The sequence below is a fragment of the Triturus cristatus genome, chromosome 4_2, assembly GCF_964204655.1.
Source record: "Triturus cristatus chromosome 4_2, aTriCri1.1, whole genome shotgun sequence".
Taxonomy (NCBI): domain Eukaryota; kingdom Metazoa; phylum Chordata; class Amphibia; order Caudata; family Salamandridae; genus Triturus; species Triturus cristatus.
The window spans coordinates 184,043,755-184,067,873 of NC_140586.1; the positions used below are offsets into that span (position 1 = coordinate 184,043,755).

Genomic DNA, 24,119 nt, shown 5'->3' on the forward strand with positions numbered 1-24,119 from the left:
GTGTGTCGAGCATTCCCTCCTCCTCAAAGGATTCTCGACATACAGGAAATGATTCCTTTGTTTTACAGCGGAGCGGTTGTTCCAGTTCTGAAGGTCCTTCGCCTGCTCGGTCTGTTCGCCTCCTGCATACTGTTGGTCAACCATGCACGCTGGCACATGAGGGCGCTCCAGTGGTGCCTCCGCAAGCAGTGGTATCAGCACAAAGTAAATCTCAGGGAGTCTGTGAGGATCTCCAGAGAAGCTGCGGCGGATCTGTTTTGGTGGAGCGTGGAGGGCAATCTGTCCCAAGGAAAGCCCTTCCATCTACCTCCATCGGTGACAACAGTGATAACGGATGCATCCACCTTAGGGTGGGGTGCTCATCTGGGGGATCTGGAGATCAAGGGTCTTTGGTCTCCAGAGGAAAGGTTGCTTCACATCAACCTTCTGGAGTTACGGGCGATGCGTTTGGCTCTCAAGGCGGTCAGTCTGTTCAAGTCCTGACGGACAACACGACCGCGATGTGGTATATAAACAAACAGGGAGGAGTGGGGTCTCTTTGTCTCTGCAGAGAGGCCCTGCGTCTATGGTCCTGGGCTCAGGACCATCGGATTTGTCTGATGGCAAATCATCTGGCCGGAGTTCTGAACGTGCGTGCGGACAGTCTCAGTCGGCAGTTCTCTGCCGACCACGAGTGGAGGCTTCATCCAGAGATAGTTCGTCACGTCTTTCGGATGTGGGGAGCTCCTCGGGTGGACCTGTTCGCCACTCACGAGAATGCTCATTGCCCGTCATTCTGCAGTCTCCAGTATCCGTTGCAGGGAGCGTTAGGGGACGCGTTCCAGTTGAGTTGGGGCTCACGACTCCTTTACGCGTTTCCTCCCATACCCTTGATTCCTCAGGTTCTGAGGAAGATTCGCCAAGACCGGGCACAAGTTATATTGATCGCCCCGGATTGGCCAAGAAGGGTGTAGTATACAGATCTTCTCCACCTCTCCTCGTGCCCTCCGCTCCGTCTCCCTCTGAGGGCAGACCTCCTCTCGCAGTCGGAGGGGCAGGTTCTACACAGCCACCTCCAGAGCTTACACCTTCATGCCTGGAGATTGAACGGGGCAACCTGAATTCTTTCTCTCTCCCTCCTGATGTGGTGGATGTTATTTTATCGGCCAGGCGACACTCCACCAAATCCATATACTCATATAGATGGTCTAAATTTGTTTTCTGGTGTGGAGAGAGGTCAGTTGATCCCTTGAAGGCTCCAACATTTTGCAGTTTGCCCTTTCTCTTGCTCAGCAAGGCTTTGCTGTGGCCACAGTTAAAGGATATTTATCGGCTTTGTCGGCTTTCCTATGCCTGCCGGATCAGCCGTCATTGTTTAAATCACCTATTATACTTAGGTTTCTCAAGGGCCTCACAAATAAATTTCCTCCTACTCCTTTTATTCTACCTCAATGGGATTTAAACCTTGTACTGACTTATCTTATGGGTTCTCCCTTCGAGCCCTTACATAAGTGTCCCTTGAGGCTGTTGTCGTTTAAAACGGTTTTCCTCGTTGCGATCACCTCGGCAAGGAGGGTAAGTGAGCTTCAAGCTCTTAGTTCAAAACCCCCATTCTTGACTGTGCATGCTGAACGGATGGTACTCCGGACCAGGGCTGCGTTTTTGCCTAAGGTGGTGACTCCCTTCCATCTGGGGCAGTCCATTACTCTTCCTACCTTTTATCCTCCCCCTCACCCTTCCAAGGAGGAGGAGAGACTTCACCGCTTGGACCCTAAGAGGGCGGTGAGCTTTTACCTGGACAGGACAAAAGACTACAGGATTGATGACCAGCTCTTTGTGGGTTTTGCTGGCTGCAGAAAGGGTCGTGCGGTGCACAAGTGCACCCTTTCAAGATGGATTGTGCTTTGCATCAAGATCTGCTACTCCCTAGCTGGTAAGGAGCCTCCGGAGGGTTTGAGGGCTCATTCTACCAGGGCAAAGTCTTCTACATCTGCCTTATCTAGGGGTGTTCCTGTGGAGGACATTTGTAGGGCGGCAACTTGGGCCTCCCTCCACACCTTCGCAAAACATTATTGCTTGGACACTGAGGTGAGGAGGGACGGACACTTTGCTCGATCCGTCCTTCAGGACTTTCTGGTATAGGGGGATGGACACCCTCCTCCGGGAGTGGGGACTGCTGTGGAATCTATTCACAAGGTGAGGAATCCACTGGCAGATGTATCCATCAGAAGAACAAGTTACTTACCTTCGGTAACGCTTTTTCTGGTGGATACAGTATCTGCCTGTGGATTCCTCACTGACCCACCCGCCTCCCCGTTGTCCATCCTTCTATACCTGTAATTCTATGCCTGTAATTCTATTGATGATTTCAAATGTGTTTATGACTGTCAAGGGCATTAGGTTATTTCTAGTGCTTTGATGTTTCTTCTCCACACTGTGTGTGTTGATATGCATATTGTGTACTGTGTGTACTGTTTATGTACATATTGCTGTCAGTCCGTCCGTGTGCCTCGAAGGCACGGAAAAAAGGGGCGGAACTGACGTCATCACGCCGAGGAGGTCTTCTTATGGAGCCGGTGACGTCAGCGGAGTCGCGAGCGGAGCCGTGCCTCTGTGACGTCGTCTTCGACCTCATCGGCGTGGACTGCTACAAAAGTTTCCGAATGTTGCTGGCGCAGGGGATATTCACAAGGTGAGGAATCCACAGGCAGATACTGTATCCACCAGAAAAAGCGTTACCGAAGGTAAGTAACTTGTTCTTCTCGACCTGGGCATCACAAAATGGATGCTGCCAGCCACAGACACGAGTCTGCCCTCCTGCTGCTGAGCCAAGCTCCAGCAGGGGAAGGCCTGATAATAGGTTTCCTGTCACAGGGAGTTGTGACCACTTCCCAGACAGGATTTAGTGTATTGGGGGTGGGTGCACTCAGAGTGCTTTGATGTCTGCACTAGGGGCACATTTGGTGTCCCTGTGCATAGTCCATCTCAAACTGGTTGTAGGAGCCATTTTCTCCTGCTCTGGCATGAAACTGGACAAAGGACATGGGTGTCCTCAGAGTTTGTCCCAACCCTTACTTGAGTATAAAGTAGGAACCCCTGACTACAGGAACTTAGATTTTACCTGGACTAAACTCTGCTACAGAAACCAAGTACTTCAACGATCTGCACGACGTTGGATGACTGAAGAATCACCCTTGGAGTAAAGGAGTTACTCCTCTGCAGCAGCAGGCACCTAAACGCATCTGACCAGTTTGCAGCTCTTGAGGACTCCGAAGATTTCTGCAACACAGGAGGTGGGTTCCCGGGGTCTCGGAGGTCGATCTGCTCTCTCAGCAATTCTGAGACCAGTATCCCTCGTGGGGACCGTGCAACCAAAACCCCTGTGCACCCTGTACTTTTGCAGCAGTTTATGCTTTTCGGCGATCCCTGAGGCTGTGCTTTGGGCTACTTGTAGTTCTGACCCCGAGCAGTATTTCCACCGAAGATTTCCGGCCTACACTCCACGAGTGTTCCGTGGGCTGGTATTTTGAGATTCAGCTCAAGGTCCCTTTGCGATCCCTGGTCCGTTGACCCGTGGGTCCCTGTGAAAGTAGCTTTGACTTTGGGCTTTCCTGGTTGCTCCAGACGTACCCTGACTCTCCATAGCTTGGAGAGTCCCCAGGACCTTGCTGGTCCTCACCGAAGCTTATTTCCTCTACCTGCGTGGGTTGCAGTTGCCAAGGCTTGTAGGTGTTCAATCCGGACACTGACCCCCCAGCACTCTACATCCTTCGTGGGACAGCTCACCTCCGGACTTTGGTCGTCGTCAATGTCTCGTGGTCCCCTTGGCTGCAGAGTCAAGCATCGCATCATCTCACCTGAAGCACCCGACATCAGTGGGCATTCTTCTATCGTGGTCCTGGTCACCCTGAAGTGACCCAGACCCTGTCCCCTCTGCTTTCAGGTTCTTCTCACCTTGGATCCAGGCTTGAATCCCACCGGACACTTCATCTTCCTGGCAGCAGCACTTTTCCGCATCAGGCCATTGAAAACGCCGAAGGTTTCAGACATCACTTGACCCTTATGCACCCGGCTCCTCTGGGATAGGTAACACTGGTACTTCAGTACTCTCATGGGTGCTGGCCTTAGAACCTTCTATGTTTTAAAGGGTTTGCTTAAAGTCCTCTCCGAAGTGTTATTAATCTTTAAATTTCCAACCGCGACTTTCCCATAGAGTTGTATGGTGCTCGTGCCTGTGTTCACACACTGCACTCGTCCACCGTGGGTCCCCTGTGTCACTACTTTTGGTGGTTCCTGGGGATCCCAGCGATTCTACGTGCTCTAGGCACGGTCTAGTTAAGTTGTGGTTGTTCTACCACTTTCATAGTATATGGTTCGGTCTCCCCCTGGAGCCCGCTGTGTATTGTGCTATTTACTGTTGTTCTAGTGATTTAATATTGTGTGCTTTGTGCTCTAATCTCATAAAGAGGTTAGTAGAGAGTGTTTAGTAATAAATACATGTATTTTATATATCTCTTGTGTGGTTCTCCTTTCATTTGGTCATTCAGGAGGTTCTGATCTGGTAAAACAAGCTGCTCTACATTCCTACAAGACTTAGCCTGAAGGCTGCTCTCCATAGCTACCACTAGGATAGCTTTCAATAAAGGTTGTCTTTGACCTCATCATCAATAAGGGTCGTTTGGACTGGTGCAAGGTGCCCACTGTAGCTAGTGGACAGCATATACCAGGCCAACTTCTCACAACTACTTCCTGAAGATCCCCTCACATGAACCACTTTTCCACCCAAAGGTACGCTCTTAAAGGAACAGTTACCCTTTCAATATTTCCACAACTGACCCTGTGTCAGGAGGCACAAGCTTCTGGAAATGGCTTAACCATCATGGCATTTTCCAGGTGGAGAACCATCTGGTAGGATCCTTAAATGCCAGGGCAGACAAACTAAGCCGGCGATGCCTAGCGGATCACAAGTGACACAAATAGGTGGTCCAAGGTCTCTTCGTGATTGGCGAGAACCTTGGCTCAGTCTATTCGTGCTGAGACTGTGCAATGTTGGCAGCTCTGTGCTTTGGAGTTTCCATGGCGTCTCTTCAGGGGCGTAACAAAGGCCCCCACAGCCTGTGCGGGGGGACCCCAGGCTTACCCATACTGGAAGGGCCCCCCCTCAGCCCCTACCGATGTGAGTTTGAGGGGCCCCTTCAGAATACCTTGCAGGGGGGCACACTCACGTTTTGTTATGCCACTGCGTCTCTTGCTAGGAGACGCGTAATGCTGAAACGGCTTCTGCCCAGAGTTCTGAAGATCAGGACTGACAGGACCCAAGTAATCCTAGTTGCTCGGATTGGACACAGAGAATATGGTAACCAGAACTCCTGGGCTTGAGCACCTGTCCTCCGATCAGGCTGCCCCTCTGGGAGGGCCTGCAGGTGCAGCAACAGAGCAGAGTTCTTCACCTGGGCATTCATGCATAGAAATTGGGTGGCGACAGCAGAACACCTTTGACCTTCCTCCAGAGGTAGCTGATGTCACCTTGGCAGCCAGGCATTGCTTGTCAAAAACTGTATAAGCCTATTTTTGGATCAAATTTGTGATTTCTCACCCACACTCCCATCCTCCCATTCTGTGAATTGGGCTCTCTTCATTAATAATATCCCAGGTCTAGGAATCTGCACACTGGCTACAACCGATTTTACTTTGGGGCTCTGTGATTGGGGGTCACGGACAGTATCGAAAGCAACTGCACGCAATAGTGGCACCTTTATACTCTCTGCACATCATTTCCGAAGCCTTACTGTCTCAGTGCAGAGCTGCTCAGTACTACCTACCAGCGTGCAGAGGTACTGCTGTACAAGTTAACGGATCCGGTCTGACCCCTGGGGAAATATTCAGAAGGTGAAGTATCTGCTGTTGGATAGCGTCTTTATCAGAAAGGTAAATAGTTTGTTATTATTGTTACACTGAGTGGAGAGAACAAAGTCTGGGTCATGGCATCTTATAATAAATTGTGGAGACTTACTACCCAAGAGCCAGCTCCGTATTAGAAATGGTATGAATGAGTATTGTGAGAGGCTAATGTTGTCAACGCTTGCACAGTCACCCTGGCCAATAAGTGATGTCTTTGTAGGGCACTTGGATATCTTAACAGCTTTTATGAACAGCTTGTATGATCATTAGTGAGCCAAATGCATGTTATTAGGAGGATATCCTAAGATTAGCCTTCCAAGAAGCGTTCTGAAAACATAAGATGAAGGTATTACTGTATGTATATGGTGTTTCTATAGCCCAAGCAGAGCTGCTTTTGTTCTACAGCTTCCGTTGGAAGCCACGGATGCTTGCAGACAACATCCTGTAAAAGAGGTTTCACATGAAGGAAAACAATATCTAATAAAGGGGACCCATGCCAGACTCCCAAAATGGTGCCCACCTTCAAAAATGGGTCAATACTTGTACACACAGATACAGATTCCAGACTGCATCAGCTGTGGAATCTTAATATTGTCCTTACCCGACTAATGGGTCCACCCTTTGAACCATTGCATAAATGTGAACTGCAATTTCTCACTTGGAAAGTTGCTTTCCTCATTGCGATTACATCACTGAGGAGAGTGGGTGAACTTCAGGCATTAACCGTAACAGAACCATTTTTACAAGTACACCAGAATACAGTGGTTCTTCGCACAAACCCTACAATTCTACCCAAAGTAGTATATGCCTTCCACATCAACCAACCTGTTGAGTTGCCTGTGTTCTTTCCTCAACCGGATTCAGTGGCAGAACAAGCTCTACACACCTTAGATTTTAAACGAGCATTACTCGATTGCATTGAAAGGACAAAACCTTTTCGTAAAACTAGACAACTTTGTTGCTTTTGCTCCGAAACACAAAGGCAATCCCATTTCTAAATCGGGTATTGCCAGGTGGATAGTCAAATGTATTCAGACATGCTATACAGAAGCAAAGAGGACTTTACCAATTCCCCGTAGAGTGCATTCCACTGGAAGAAATAGGGGCTTTTATGGCTTTCTTAGGAAACATTCCTATAACTGACCTCTGTAAAGCTGCAACATGGTCTACACCACACACATTTACAAAACACTACTGTGTAGATGTGTTAGTCAGACAACAAGCTAATGTAGGCCAGGCAGATCTACGTACACTCTTTCAAATGACTGCAACAACTACAGGTTAGCCACCGCTTTTGAAGATTACTGCTTAGTCTATGCAAAGCATGTGATCTGCAGCTTACATGCCTAGAACGGAAAATGCTACTTACTCAGTATGCATCTGTTCTTGAGCTGTAGATTCACATGCACCCACCCGTGGACCTGTACCTGTTCCAGTACTATCTTACTTGCATACATACGCATGGACATCTCCATTCTACTCTTACTAACTCTATTCTCACCCTCTGCGGGAAAACAATCTTAACAATGGAGTCGATGCCCATGCGCACTATCACCGAAAGGAGGAGTCACCTACCTCTTGACTGGAAAACACTTATTCGAAGAAAAACAAATTGCAAACATCTGGACCGAACACTAGGTGGCAGACTTATGCAAAGCATGTGAATCTACAGCTCTACATGCCAGGTACAGATGCATAATGAATAAGTAGCATTTTCCTTTCTTTTACTCTACTTTTGATTGCTAGGAGAGCTCTTGGCAATTCTTGTACCTAGTCCAACTTTGAGGAGCTTTTGGTGGCAACCCCTCTCCCCTGGAGCACCGACTTTAACGTATTGAACTCTGTGTGATATTACTTTGGCAAGATAATATTTCTTTGCTTTTGTGTGTGCTGTCAAACTTCTCGGCCACCATTTATCTTTATGCCAATGTGGAACCTTAACCTAGAACTAATTCAAACAATGAAAGAACCTTTTGTACCACTACACAAGGTAGAACTGCTGTTCCTGACCTTAAAGACTGCTTTTCCAAATGCGATCACTTTGCTTTGCAGGATGAGCAACTGACAAGCACTAACCACTGATGAGCCTTACTTACAGATACTCAAAAACATTGTAGTTATGCAGAAAAATGTATGCTTCCTCCCCAAGGTTATATCACAGTTCCAAGTGAGACAAACAATCCCTCTCCCAGGGTTTTGCCAGCAAACAAAAATGCAAACCGCTAGAACCCCACATACTCTGAACGTATGCAAGGTAGTGATGTACCACCTCGAAAGGACAAAGTAGATCAGAATGGGAAACCAGTTCTTCATATCCTTCGCAATCTCAAGCAAAGGATCACTACTAACAAATGGCACCATCACAAGATAGATAGAGCGAACGATCCAGTTGTGCTACCAAGAAGCATGCATATTTCTAGAAGCAATACCTAGAGCGCATTCCACAAGGAAAAAAGGGGCACCTTTGTGTTCCTAGCAAACGTGCCATTAAGCAACATATTAGTTACAAAATCGATTCACAGCATATGAATCTGGAAAAGGATTTATGCTGCAAAACTGAATATTTACTTACCGGTAGGAGCAGTTTTGCAACTTGAAGAATTTTCTGGATTCACATGCCCTTCGACCTCCTCGGAAAATGAGGTGATACATGGAGTGCTACATACTGCAATACCATAAGACATTAGGAGGCCAACAAAGACTAGGAAGGGTTTTCAAAGAGGGTAAAAAGAATCTTAAGATGGCAACCACGCATAGGGGCTTCCAGGACGCACATCTGACATACTAGGGCGGACATAGCACATATGGCTACAAAGGACACGCTGAAAGGAAGATTCTGTTCCCAACCACTAGATGGCGGAATGGGCACAGTATGTGGATCCAGAACATTCTTCAAGCTGCAAAACTACTCCTACTGGTAAGTATTTTTGTTTTCAGGCAACTTCTGGAGCATTGATATGGTTCTGAAATGTTTGCTATTTTTAGAAAACCTTAAAATGTCCTTGATGCGAACAGTGTGGCACTTCTGAATTTAAGTACTTTATCTCTGGCTAACTTAAGCAGCTGTGCCAAATGTGTCTGTTACCAAACAGTCATTCGGCTTTTGCCATATTTCTAGGCTGTCTGTTACATCAAACACACACAATATGATGGGAGGAATGTTTGCAATTTGTCTACCACTGGCAATAGCTCAGGGTATTATTCCAGCCCATTGGTCTTTTGCTCACTATGCCACCTCAGATTAGACCCAACCTTATGCAAAATCACTCTTGGCCCTGTTCCAGTAGGTGCAGTCCAGCTTGAGCTGCAAAGCCAGGTCCTCGCTGAACCAGCATACAAGCAGCCCAAGACCGTTTTCAGCCTGATTAGGCCTCCTCATTTGTGTACAGCTTGTTTCCTCACTGATCAGGCTTAACCAGGCTGAAACGTACATGGAGTTGATTGTGTTTCCTTCTGGAGGGGATCTTGTCTGGCAGTTCCGAATGGACTGTTCCAGTGAGGAGCAGGGTCAGTGCTGGTTGAAGGTGTCACAACCCGCACTGAGTACCTCCTTCGGCAACCACTCCGCAACACCTTAACTTGTTTGAATGTCTTTCCATGCGGCATAAGGGTCTTGAAACATTTTTGTAACAGCTCTCCAACATTGTTAAGTGGCGCCATGCAGCTTCAGCTGTAAACTTGACTGCCACAGGTGACGACATTGGCATATATTAGACTCCATCTGGTCCGCTTACCTCATTTCCTCTTTCTCTGCAGCTCATTGATGCAGATACAGAGCTCTCTGGGTACCTCACTGGAGAAAATTCCTTCACTTTTTGACAGCAAATAGGTCAAATGTCTCCTCCTAAATTCTCAGGTTCAAATTCTGTTCCTGGTGTCGCTAAAATGTCTTTTTCGGACCTGCGTGCGTGTGTTGTGTGGCTTCTGATCAGAACGCCTAGACCTGCGACTCATGTTCTCTGATGCACCCAAAGGTCATCAGAGAGAAGTAGGCGAATCTGTTTTTGGCTAAGCCCCTCAGACACATGTCAAACCGTTCGCCAGCGCTAGATAGGACCTCCCACAAGTAGGAAAAAGGAAGGAAATGTATTGTTCTTCCTGGAGGCAACAGTCCTGCTCCCAGGTCTGTTACGGGTCCTTGACACCATTCCTGATGCTGGGGTCTTTGTTGATGGTGCCAATTTCTGACATTAAAAAAGTAAGACCAGTATTCCCAGCTCTATTGGCTGACTGAGCAAGTTAAGGCCTTCTGCGTGCTTATGCTGGATTTGTTTTATATCCACTCCGGGACCCCTGTGGCCAGCTTCCTTGTGTTTAACAACTCTTGCGCCTCCCACCCTGATTTCACTCCCACATAGCCTGTGACCTTGGCACTTAAAAAGAGGCCTCTGGTCAAGCTGTCACCCAGAGTTGTTCTCAAAGCTTCTGTCTGTGCTGCCCTTAAAAACTTTAAAGTACACTGATCCAATAGGAGTGACCAAACAGATCCGAACATATTTTATTACCTGCCATTGGCAGTTTTTTTCTAGGGTCCAAATATTTGCCAGGATGGGAGAATGATTTGATTCATATTCCAGTGCCATGATTTGTGCATTGTCAGGCTGGACAGAAGATGGCTGAGACCAACAACCTCTTTCCTCCTTACTATTTCGATGCTAGCCTTTATTTTGATTTACAATATGAATGTTGAAAGGAGGAGATATCCCTTCACCCTCAGGGCTGCCATCAGAAGAAGTGACTTTTCACAGTGGTACGAAAAGCAGCATAAGCATTTGCATTTTGACTTAAAACTTGCAAACTTTGCAGCAGCTGAACCTTAGATCCTTTTCAGTGAGTCATCACTAGAGGCCTTCCTAGCTACCTGGAAAAACCCCTTTTCGGAACTGCAGTATAATGACAATAGCAAGGCGGTATTGACTTTCTCTATATGACCTGAAGTTCTTGTCAACCCTTTGCCAGAAAGCCTAGCGGCCCAACCTTCTGTTTCAAAATTAAACCCAACTGTTTTCCCCCTTCAGATATAGCATAAAAGAAATAGCACTTTATGGGTAAAAAGAAAGTCCTTGTTTCAAGCCATCTGTCCCTCTGCATGGCAAATGCCCTTCACCTCTGGGACACTCTGACCATGTCCTCTAATCCATAGGAATGGCCAGCACACTGTGCTACCATACGTGCATGCATTATGCTAGCTTTTCAGAAGTCAAGGTAACTGTATGGACATCCTCCTTAATGGATAGCGATTGTTCGGTTAGAAAGAGCACTTCATAAATTGCCGAGCCACAGCTTGCTTGCGAGGCCTGACCTAGCCTCCTCAGGGGCGCAGTTGCATCAGAAAAACTGAAATTTACAGGCTTACTGTTAGACCTGGCATCTTTTTCACGTGGTTTCCCCTCTCTTTTTTGTTTCTGACCTCCTGTTTTTGACTGTGTGCTGAACTTCGTTTTTGCTGGTGTTAGGACTCTGAGTGCTTTATCATTGCTGACCAGTGGTAAAGTACATGTGCTCTGTATCTAAAATGTTCTGGCATTTGATTTCTCCATGATTCGCATATGTGATTTACTAACAAGTCCCTAGTACTGTGCACTACATGTGCCCAGGGCCTGTAAATCAAATGCTACTTGTGGGCCTGCAGCACTGATTGTGTCACCCACACGAGAGGCCCTTCAAACATGTCAAAGGCCTGCCACTGCAGAGCCTTTGTGTGCAGTTTTAAACTGCCATGTTGACCTGGCAAGTTCACCTACTTGCCAGGCCCAACCCCTCCCTTTTACTACTTGTAAGGTACCCCCTGAGGTAGGCCCTAGGTAGCCCCACGGGCATGGTGCAGTGTATTTAAAAGTTAGGACATGTACTTTTGAGTTTTACATTTCCTGGTAATGAAAAATGTTAAATACATTTTTCACTTATGCACGGCCTATCTCTCACATAGGTTAGCATTGGAGCTGCCTTGTAACACTTCACAGGTGTATCTTCCAATTGGGAGCAGATCAAAAATTGGAGTTTGGTGTCCCTGGGCTCGCAATTTAATAACACATCTTTTAGTGAAGTAGATTGTTAAATTACAGTTCTGAAAATGCCACTTTTAGAAAGTTGCAATTTTTATACTTTAACCATTCTATGCCTCTGCTTGTCCCTAGAATACAAATCTGGGTTGGAGAACAGTTGGGCTGTAGGAATTCACTGTAGACACTAGCACACAAAGGGAGCTGAGATGGGCCCTGCATATCCTGATGGCCCATCACCAGACTGATGAGTCTTCCTGAGCTAGAGTGATGGGAGGAGTGGGCATTTGCACCTGAATTGGGGTGTGCCTGTCCCCACGCAGAGAGCTGCATACAGTCTATATTGTGTCTGGTGCCAAGGCCGGAAGGACAGGGTCTTGCGCACTACTAAGACCTTTCTTTGAAGTTGCCCTACTTCAAAGTGTATATGACACTGTATACTCTGAACACAGCTCTACCAGAAGGGACTGCCACTTTGCTGCTCGCTTTGCTGTTGTCCTGCTGCTTCTTGCCTGGGAGTGAGAGGGCTGGACTTTACTGTCTGCATCCTGCTTTCTAACGTTCTCCAAGGGTTTGACTGAGCTTGCCATCTGCTGCTGCAGTCTCAAGGACATCAAAGACTTTACATACATCTTGCTACCACCTCTGCTGTGAGTCCTGACCTGCCAAGTGGTGCCAAACTCCGTACTGAGCCCATGGAGATGGATTTGGGGCTGCAACCAAGAAACTGACACATCAACTCCAAAGTGTCAGTTCAGAGCCAGCGCATCCCTGAAAAACGGACTCATTGCTGCTGCCTGCAACGAAGCCGTGGACACCACTTGCCGAGGGTGCGACGCAACAACCTCTACTTCAACGCAGACCTGACTTTGCCACAGCCCCTCCGAAGAACTGCTTCTATGACTCTTAACAGCGTGCCACCGACGTCCGTGGTCCACTGTCTCGACTCCAACACACCCTGCATGACTCTCGATCGACGCATTGCCTTTGGTCCAGCGGTTCGACATAGATGCTCTGCGCTCTCTACATGAACACGCGTCACCTTCAGAAGCCAAGGCCTTCACAGCAACAGACGATTCACCACCTCTGCGCAATGCATCGTCCCGGAGCAGCAGCGCTTAAACGACCCGGTACTGCCTTAAGGATCCGACACCTCACCTGCATCAGCGACGCTTCAACTCCTCTGGGCGATGCATCTTCTTTGGTTTTTGACGCATCCAAGGTACTGAGCAGGAGTCTGAGTGATTCCTGTATCCAGCCTGCGCTTCATCGCGGTGGCACTGAACTTTAGGTTTTGTCCTGCTCAAGCGCGACCAGATAGCCCCAGTTGGAGCGATAGACTTCTAAGCACTGCATTTTTATTTAATCTTTACAAATTCAGATCTTGACCTGTGTATGTTGGATTTTTGTTGTTTTGGTCTGGTTTTATTCACATTCATTGGCTATTATTCTAAACTGGTGTGGAGTACTTTTGTGGTGTTTTCACTGTTACTGAGTGTGTGTGTGCACAAATACTTTCCTAATTGAGTCTTTAGTTTTGCCTGACTTTTCTAAACCAAGCCACCAGAGGGTGAGCACAGGTAAACTTGGTGTGTACTGCACTCACCATGAAAAGAGAGTGGATCCCTTGGACATGGTGCAAACCACTGCCAACTAGATACCCCATTACTAACACATACTTAGTTTTTCACTCTCCCAGTCAACCTTTGCAGGTGCTTCAAACACCTCAAAAGATGTATAACATTCCTTTGGGTGCAGGGGTAGATCTAGAGGACGCCTTCAGCAGAAAATCCAGTTCTGTTTTATCTGCATTGACTCAGCTGACTCAAAACGTCTCTGGCTGCAGCAACTCAAGCCGGCATCTTCCAGTAGAGGGAAGTCTCTCATTTTTCCACTAATTAGCAGATTATCACAACGGGTTGTGGGGTCATCCAGCTTATCTGTATTTTCTACCCTTCCTGTCTTCACCTCAGAACCACCCTCCCTCCACCAGGACATGAACCTTTTCTGGATTCACATGCTGTGCATTACTCCACAGTCTAGTGGTTGGGTCCAGAGTTCGCTTGTTGGTTGCCCTCCCCGTCGTGTGATGTTGACCATTTAGTTTCTTTTTCCATCCATTATGTCTGATGCCCACCTCTGAAGCCTTTCTACATGGTCGCCACTTTCAGATTATTTTTTTCCACATTTGGGTGTGACTTCGATTTTCATTAGCGTAGATGTTACTTGAGGTTCACAGCGGGGTCCAATCACTATCCGCTTACAGTTCTACTGTTTGTGTAATAAGCACAGCAAACATTTTCCTGGAGTGCTGCCAGTCTTAGTGGATTCACTACAGAAGCCAGAAGTCCATGTATTTCCATACTTGATCAACTGGCTATCAATTTTCAACACTAGGCAAAATGTGTATTGAAGCTGCGGGCTGTCTGTCTCTGGAAACGTCATACAAATTTGTTAGACACCACCATCATCCATAACGTCAACAAACGTGGCAGTGCGAGATCATGTTAGGAGGTGATTTGCCGATATCAGTGGGTGCAACAATTGAGGATTTTCTCAGCAGTTGCTCACCTCGCAGACTTTCTCAACACGAATGAATGTTCTTAAGTAGTCTCTCTTTGGAGGTCAGGATTGGGAGCTACACCCTAAATGGTAAGACATGATTTTTTTTTTTAGTTTGGGATGACCATCCATTTATATCTCCACCATACCCAACAAGAAGTGTTATTAGGTTTGTGCCATACACTTCCCACTGAATGTTTCCCTTGGGAATGCTTCAGGTTCCGTTGATCTCGAAGACTACTGTTTGTTTTTCTACCAATTCAGCTACTGCTGGAGGTTTGGAAATATCAAGCACAGCTGATCCTGATCACCCCAGTATGGGTGAGTAGGAACTCATTTGCAGACCTGTTGGCACCTAGTATTCAGCCACATTTTCCTCTCCTGCAAAGGGTAGTTCACCACTCCCGCTGTAGGGTGATCCGATCAACCAATGCGCAAACACTCCGTTTCCACATATAGAGATTGTGCAGTGCCAACCACAGTCTTTTTGCGTTCCTTCTGAAGTTGCAGAGATCATCCTGGATGCCAGAGAAATTATTTTTAAATCCATTTATTCAGCTTGCTGGAACTAGTTCGTTCAGTGGTGTGAGTCAGAATGCCTGAATCCCTTTCAGCATCGCCTTTCTGATATCATGGGGTTCACCAACAGGGCCGGGCAGTGGCTACAATAAAAGGGTAGTTGACTACCCTATGAGCCTTCATGTGTCCCTGCTGCAGTTTTTAGCTAGATCGCCACTAGTGGTTCTGTTTCTGAAATGGTATGTGTTACCCTCCCCTCTTCATTGTGCCTCAGTGGGATTTTAATCTTGTATTGACTTTATTAAAGCCTACCCCATTTGAGCCTAGCCACTGTTTCTTGTTTCAACTTCTCACTCTGAAGACTATTCAGTTGGTGGTAATATCTTCAGCTAGTAGAGTTAGAGAACGTACAGCTCTCTATCTTTCCACCATTCAAGCTGTTCTACCTGGATAAGCTGGTCCTGCCAATCCTCTCAAACTAAGGTACAATCTGACTTTAATATGGGCCAGTGTATCACTATTTTCCCCCACCATGGACAAAGCGTGTCTGCGTCGACTGAAGACTAGATGCAGTATCTTGCATTGACCACTCTGCGGATGATCAGCTCTTAGTGGGTTTCGCTGGTGCTAAGAAGGGCAAAGCATTGACCCAATGCACCATTTCATGTTGTATCATCCTTTGTTTCAAAATCGTTCATCTAATCTAATCTAAGATCTGCTAGAAGGCAGTTGTGCCCACTTCACTTGTTCTATGGCTGCTTCAATGGCAGTCACTAGAGGCATTCAGTAGCTGTCATCTGCATATGGCCACCCTTGCACCTTACAACTTCATAGCTCGAGCATGCTTTGCCATGGTTGCTGCACAGGTTCCTGGGTTCATTGGCACTTCATTTCTCACCTTCCATAGCGCATTACATTGTAACTCATTAAGGTGGGGAGGAATCTGTGGTAGATGTATCCATCAGAAGAAAGTTATTAATCTTCAGTAAAATATTTCTGGTGGGTAGTTAATCTTTCTGTGGATTCCTTATTTCCTCCCGCCTACCCTTGGACTGAGTGCTGTGATAAATAAAATCGTGAGCTAGGCAAAAATGTTGTGCTTTTTTCGATGTTGCGCTTGCTTTTTTGGTTCCCCTCTGCCTACCTTGATGAGGAGCAGCAAAGGTACCAGGAGCGGATTTTAATATGCAGGTTGGCACCTAATATAATTGTCACAGCCAATGGGAAGATTAGCGTCTGAAGCCGTATGTGACCACCTGGCAATGCTGGAGAGCTATGTAGGCAAATGTTTTCTGGAACGTATCGTCAAGGAACATTATGTATCCACTAAAATTATAATTACCGAAAGTAAGTAGCCTTTGGTCGGCCTTGAAAGACTGTTTACCACCAATATTTCCTCTCATTCTCTTACTCCCAAAACACGACTCCTCCTCCCTGTCCCTCTCTGACTAGGTCTGCTCGCTCGCTCTCTTTCTCTTTTACTTTTTTCTTTCTCTTTCTCTCTCTCTTTCCTGTCTATTTGTGGCATAACTCATGGTCGGCCTGCTTAGCTCCAATCTTCAGTGCTGTTTGTATGGCAGTGTTTATCGTTGTCTGAGACCTGGCGTGCCACATAGGTAACTAAGATCATTTGTTTATCCAAGTTCTACAGTGAAAATATTTTTCTCTGTTCTAATCAGGACTACATCCATCGTGTGGGGAGAACAGCACGAGCTGGGCGGTCTGGAAGGTCGATCACGTTTGTGACACAGTAAGTAGATACCAGATCACAACCCCTAGGACACTAACAGCCCTGGCAGCTAGGTGTCACTGCAAGAATGGTACTTGGCTCCCATCCCAGAAGCTATGTTAGTTCATCAGCAATCTCAGCCCCCTCCAGCAGGTGCCACTGTAGGGTCATTCCCTTTCCAGGGGCTGAGCTACTTCTGCAGGTGCCACTGTAACAGTAGCACTGGGTGCTCATAAGCCAGGCACTGTATCATTTCAACAGTACTACCAACCCCTCCTGGAGGTGTCACTGTAAGAGCATCCTTGGACTCTTGTACACCCATCCTGGACCTGCAGCTGTAGTGCAAGTTCTCAATGTGACTAACTCATAACTTAGCCTGCACAGCTGTGAAACCATAATACGAGGACCCGCGTGAGTTCAAGGTTTGTGTCCAACAGCGATATTTCTCACTAGTCCTGGGCCTTCCTCGCTTCACTGTAAGATCGCCTTTCTGTACCTCCAAAAACTTGGACCTCAGATCCATCAACCTGCAGCTAGTACTGCTACCGCCAAGCCTCAGATCCATCAACCTGCAGCTAGTACTGCTACCGCCAAGCCAGAGCCTTGTAATCCACCAAACTCCCGTACTTCTCTCCTACTGGAAAGCATTAATAAAACCCTTATAAAGACTTCCTGCCCAAAAACGACACAGAACTCTTGCCTGCTGTCAGTGCTTCCCTTGTCTCGAGGCTTGTCAGTTCCTTGTGCAGTCTGATGATTGTGGGACATGTACGCCTTGCAAATTCTTTTAATGAAAAATAACATTCTTTTCACTAGGTACGATGTGGAGTTGTTCCAGAGAATTGAACACTTGATTGGCAAGAAACTCCCTGAATTCCCCACACAGGAAGAGGAAGTGATGATGCTGACGGAGAGGGTGGCAGAGGCCCAGAGATTTGCACGTATTGTAAGTACCGCGTAATAGGATGGAATTGATAGTCTCAAACCTACGAGCTAATGGAGAAGGCAAGGGAGGAAAGACTGAGGGATATCTTCTGTTTTGAATGTGGTAGTCATTATTGCAGTTGGTATGGTACAATTTTCAGAGGGCCGAAAAGGGCTTTGTTCGGTTTCTTCTCTGTCTGTTTCTCTGGTTTTTGTGCTGGTTCCGATTCTGTGCTTGCATTACTGGTAGTATCAGCAGACACCGTACTGTAGAAACGGAAGTCCTCTGTATGGCTTTGAAAAGTGATGCTGCCCTGCATTGTTAGTTTTTTCACCTGCTTTGGTTTTCCTGCATTTTACTTCACAATCCGTAAGTCTGCTAAGGTGTTCCACCTTTTATACAGTGTCACTTGAAAGGCTGTACATCCCAAGTGCACCCTGCATTATAGTGAAGCAGCAACTGACACCTCAAACCACGTTTTGATGTATTGGAAACGGGTCCGCATTTAGAGGGTGAGGCATTTTTACATGCCTCACTGGTGGCAAAGCTGCCCACTGGCCCTCTTCTGTAAAGCCTGTTCAGTCTTCCATAACTGGTGCCCTTAGCTTTCTTTGAGTAAGGAAAGTGTGTTTAATGTGTGTATGAGCCTGGGACTAATAACTTGCATCAATTTTCAGCACTGTTTGTCCCCTAAAGGTTGCATTATATCAAACACCCTAAAAAAACACAACCAAACCAAAAGCTGTTTGAGACACCTGACCATTGCCCCATAGGTTAAGGTTAGCCACAGGACTCTAGGATATAATATCTAGAGTGCTATAAAAACGTTTAAGCCCACATCTCGGCCCCAGAAAGTCTTGGGACCTGCTGTTTTTTTCCCCATATCATAATTTTAACAGCCCTTTTTAAATATCGGTTAGTAAATTCCTATTCTTCCTAGAAGTTACAGCGCTGTCTGGGTATATACTGTCCTCCTGTGTCTTAGTCTTTGAGCCCCTTCCTTCCTGGAGAAACCCTTGACTACTCCACCTCACCACCCTTAACAGTCAAGTGCCCAAAGGAAGGAATTAGGTTTTCCACATGGCCCTGGGACACCAGTGGTAAAAGACAGTGCCCACCACCATAGTGTTCCATATCTCTGACTACTGAGGATCCCCTAAGAAGCCACATAGAGATGAGGCAAACTTGATACTCTCTCATTTAAAGATGTCAGTTTATTTCCAGTAAGAGGTCATTTAAGGTGGCAGAAAAAAACTTGTGGGGAGAAGTCTTGGGCTGGAGAGCTGCAAATTAACTGATATAAAGGAGATCAGTATAGCTAAATGGTTTCACCCTGCGGATGCTACAAAATTTAATGGCTCACTTTGTTGCTTCTTAGGCTAGTGGGGACGGGTCCTCCAAGCCAGAGACTAGCTTGGAAAATATTGTCCTCAGTTTCACTTTTATTTTCTGACCTGATTTGTTTTTCCTTCCCTGGACATGACACTTTGTGATGCTCAGCAATGAAGCCAAGGTAGCTCTGCTGAAGTGGCTATTGTACCTTCACACCAGGCTATAGTGGTGGTGGTGCCAGCAGACCATTGATCAGGGATGTGTAGGTCTTTTAGCCTATACCCCTGGTTGGGTAGATGCGTACCTGCTCTCACCTTCAAAAGTTGGTTGAGACCCCCTTAACATGGGTCCTATCCCTTCCTTGTGTGTGTGTGATCCTGGCAGTCTGTTTGAAGAGTGGTGTGCATTTGGGATGCCATGTGTGTGCTTCATGAAATAACAGATTCACTGCATGCTGTCCTACATTAAACATGACCTGTCCAAGAACACCCAAATGCTGCCCTATGGGATGCCCTTGGGTTCAATGATGAATGAACAACCCCTGCATGAATGTTGTGAATATTTTTAGGGATCTATCTTGACCTAGAAGATGCCAGCACCTTTTCTTTTTATTTGTGTATCATAGTTTTAACTGTCTTATTTCAGTACCTATGTATTTCTATTTTTCCTTGAAGTTACAGCACTTTTTAATTTCTTCACTTTCTAGAGTAAATGTTTACTGGTCACACTGCCCTGGAGAGTCAAGTGCCCAAAGGGAGTTATCCAGTTGGGGAGTAGTAGCATTGGTGGCCCAGGGACACTAGTGATCCATTTTGGCACCAGCAGATAATGCAAAAAAAAGCCACTCACTTCCACAAGACCACAAAAGTAGGCCTCACATTGGCGAGCAAGCGGGTGGGATCACTAGCTTGAAGCCTTCAGAAGAATCTAATACCACTCAAGACCCAGTACATTTACAGTAAGAGGCCAGGTTAGATGCCATTTTCCAGGAATGTTGTTACAGGGTTTGCACTGAAGAGCCTTAAGTTAACTGAACTGAATAAATTAAGTGTTTAACTCGCCATGCACAAATAAAGACCAGATCATTGCTAGCAGTCTTTGTTTCCCAGTCCAGTGGTGATGGATCCTCTGAGCCATTGATCTGAGATAGTTCTGTCACTTCAGAGGAAAGGCCAGGTGGCAGTACAGATTTCCACATCGTCCCCTTTCATTTACTCCTCCAGTGATCCTCCTTCCCCCAACAACCTCTGTACTTAGTGGGTCCTAAATTGCTCTGTCAGTGCTCATAAAGTTAGAGTTTTGGATGAGACAGTAAGAAAAAGGATTTGAACCAAAGAACCTTGCTGTCTGGAAACAGGGAGCTGTAGTATTCTCCACCCCCTTGCTCTCTACATAGGTCATATCTGAATCCCTCTTCTCTCTGCAGGAGCTGCGGGAACAAGGCGAGGGCAAGAAGAAGCGACCACGAGAGGAGACCGCTGAGGATGCTGAGGGCTCTTTGGGCGTCCGCAAGAAGGTGGCAGGCGGGAAATTTAAGCGAAAAGTTCACTAGCCCAAGACAGCTAAAGTGGTTACCACAGGACATTTCCCCCCTCTTGGCCCGGAGTTGAGGGACTGCACAAGCCAAAGACTCCACTTGTTGAACACTTACAGGCCAAACTTGGCAGAGTCCTCTTTGTGTTCAAGAACTGAGCTAACGCTGGATAGCGTGCTGAGGACATTTTGGATACAGATGTCTCTTGTCACATTCAACCCATCCATACTCTTAACTTTAGGGTGATGTGTCCCCCTCCTGTCAGAAGACCCCATCATCTCTGGAGCATCCGTGTGTAAGAGTAAGGAGAGGTTTTCATCTTCATGATCTCTGCATATTTTTATGTAAATAGTTGGATTTGTACAAGTGCAGTTCATGCTAAGAACCGCAATAGATGTCTGCCCACGATGATCACTTATTCTTGGGAACTTGCTGCAGTGGGGTCACCAGCAGGAAAAGGTTGTTTGCAGGGTACAAGTTACACTGTCTACTTCTTCCTTTCATTTCTGCTGTTTTGCCATCAGAATAAAGAAATGACTCCCTGTGCTGCTTAACAACTCTCTATGAACACGGTTTGTTGCATTTCACAAATAAATGTTATTTGTATGTCTTGCGGCTCATCCTAGGATACCTCCCTTACTGTTGCCCCTCACCTAAAGAGCAAACACAGACAAGAAAAGTGGTTTCCAGCAGTGTAGACTACGGGCAGAGCACTATGTAAACTCAAGGCATTGCAGCTGTGGTTTTGGAGCTAGAGAGTTGTGTTCTTAGTTAAAATTAACTTTTTATATGTCCGTTTATCCCTGCGAAGTTCCAGTTCTCCAAGTAAAACAATTGAGAAGTATTTGGTCTTGCTTGGCTTTTGTTTCTAGCGTCTGCCATAGCTTAAGAGTAACCTTGACTGCTCAGGCTACCCCTGGAGAGTCAAGTGCCCAAAGGAAGTATCTTAAACAGTTTGAGTGCTCTGGTATTGGCAGTTAATAGAACATTGGTGGCCACTAATACTATTGCATCTTAATAATGTCTTATCCTCTCCTCCAGTTGTGTAGTGTAAGTATGACCCCAATGTTGTTCTCTGTCTCAGCTGTGTGTGAAAGGATTCTTCAAAAGCTATTTAAATAGACTCCAAAACTCATTATCACAGTAATATACCTAGCGGGCCACCCTGAAATAGTTGTAACTATAACTGCAAGAAAGCTGTAATGAAAACCACCAAAGTAACTGTCAGTTTGGCCTCATAGTAAGCCTCAATTTGGTCTCACTGGCTGTAAAGAATGCCAAACTAGTTGTAATAATAGTGCAAAATATCTCCAAATGGCCCTGAATAGATGTAACAAAGCGGTAAATGAAATCAAAATAGGTCTGATAAATACAAAAGTTGTGAATCTCCCCTAAAACGAGTTTGATCATTACTTCACAATTGTTGCGCATGTCTTCACAATATCTGCAATACTCACTTAATCCCAGAATAGCTGTAAAGATGGCCCACAGTAGCCCAAAAAAGCTGTCACCAGTTTTATTGCAGTGACTTAAATACCCAACAATAGGGACTATTGTTTATAAGGCTGTTTGAATCCGAGTTGTGTACACCTGGGTGACTAGAATATCACGTGAAAGAAATTCCCTAACAGTAGATGAATCTAACCTAGTAGGACAAGCAGCACATACAACTTTGTCATTTATCTGGCATTATTGATTTGTGAGACAGTTGGTGTACTGCTGCCACACCAGATAAAAATTTAGCAGTTGGAATGTTGTACTTCTACATAAGTGTACTTGATCAGAATGAAGTGTTTCCATCTATAGGTATGCTCAACTGTTTGATCTGGAGGATTCAGATGTGGGATAATACATCATGCTTCTGTCAAAATATATCTGTGGCAGTCTTGGAGAAAGACTTGCTGCTTATTACTGTAGGAAGACATCCAAAACCTCTTCACAACCACAATTCCTACCTCATCCATCACAGGATGTCCCAGCCTAGGTATCTATGCTTTCCCGCGTAGCTACTACACAGCCACTGCTGCTTCTCGCAAACTGCCCCACATCTAGAAAGAACCTCACCTTCCATTGTATACAGCCCTTTTATCCACCTGTGAAGCCTCCATCCAAAGAGAAACTTTTTAGCACTTTATTTACCCCTCATCACCTATTGGTAGAATTGGAATTTGTGGGTTACCATGTTCCATAGGTCAAAAGCACGTTTCTGCCCCCTAGAAACACACATTAGGTCAACATAACCCTGCCACCTTCTCAGAGGTGCCGGAGAAAGAGTGAAGAGTGAATATCCTCACCAAGTACTCATCAGAGGCCAGCGCTGTCACCCAAGATTCACTGCCATCCCACAGCAGATTTAAATGCTGCGATTGGTGCCAGTCATCATCTCCATCAATAAAGGCTTAAACCTCTATAACAACAACCTGTTTCCCATAGCCCTCTCGTAGGTGCACTCCCTTAACTGTTACTTTTTTTTCTGCCAAATGTAGGGCACCACTAAATGCTTCTCTTTTAAGGTCTCTCACTCAATAACTTATGGGATTTTTGCAGTTCTTTTCCTTCCTTCTCTTCCCCCATCTCACATAGCTTATGTTACAATCATATTCCACCAGGCCATGTGTATGGTAACGCCAACTGCAGCAGCTGACCTGCTTAACTCTGAGGTTCCTCTGACTGACTGGCTAGCATGCTGAGTAATGATGCACCAATGTGCAAGGAGGCATTGCATTTCATCATTGTGAGTGAATATACTGTCTCTGCCTTAGGGCTAGGTTCCAAGCACACTTTCTGCCAGTGCAGTGCACTTACAAAGGCACTCCCTCATCTCCTCCTGCTGTGGTGCGAGTCCCCATGAAAGCAGAAAGTACAGTGTTTTAAGGTTGTTATTCCTCATGCACAAGTCAACCTGTTTTAGTCACATCCTGTTATTGAGGTCCAGGGAACGGGTGCCATGGGTCCTTTAATGACCAGCTTTGAGGACTTCATCACCATGTCACTTGCAGACCATCATCTGAGCCCAGGGTCCCAATCTAACATTTGAATGTGGGTATCAAGACCGGCATGGTTCTGCAGAGATTCTGAACCAAGTCTCCCAATAAGGGTGCTCCTCAGGTTACAAAGTCTCAGTTTTGCTCCAGTGTCAACAGAGATTTGGACATGGAGTGTAGTCCAGCTTCTATGGGCATACTCTTGTAATCCAAGTCTAACCAGGGTGTCCCATCTCCTGATTACTCCAGCATGCGTGCTATTCATGTGGTATTTGAAGGACAGCCTCATTCAGTTGGTATGTGGACTGCATCACCTTAGAAGTAGCACAGGAGGCCGTCTTCAATGTGAAGTCTCAAAAGAAGCATCATTTTGCCTCTTGTGAAATTCCAGCCCTAACAAGCTTTTTAGATATCACTCCAACACTGACACCGAAGGCACAATGTTCCCAAGAGCACTTAACCACTTCTGGATTCTCTACAGTTCCAGATATTTGATGTAGATTCATTGTACTGGTCTATTTACTGTTGCAGGGCTATCTGGAGCCAATACCAGTGGTTTGAACACTTTGGAGTAGAGCTCATCCTGAGTCTTGCCCCATCTGCCACACTGCTGGGGAAAGCAGACTCCATGAACAATAGGTTCGAGGCATGT

At 46.2% G+C, this 24,119-nt stretch overlaps 1 protein-coding gene across 1 annotated transcript in view; it reads left to right on the top strand.

Annotated features, from left to right (window-relative positions):
* Positions 1–21,325, top strand: part of DDX47 (DEAD-box helicase 47) — a 215,686-nt gene extending 194,361 nt beyond the window's left edge. The window contains exons 10-12 of the mRNA XM_085601034.1: positions 16,643–16,713; positions 17,509–17,638; positions 20,376–21,325. Of these exons, the coding sequence (XP_085457160.1) occupies positions 16,643–16,713; positions 17,509–17,638; positions 20,376–20,501 (327 nt within the window). The 3' untranslated portion in view covers positions 20,502–21,325. The remainder of the gene's footprint in view (positions 1–16,642; positions 16,714–17,508; positions 17,639–20,375) is intronic.
* Positions 21,326–24,119: the final 2,794 nt, after the last annotated feature.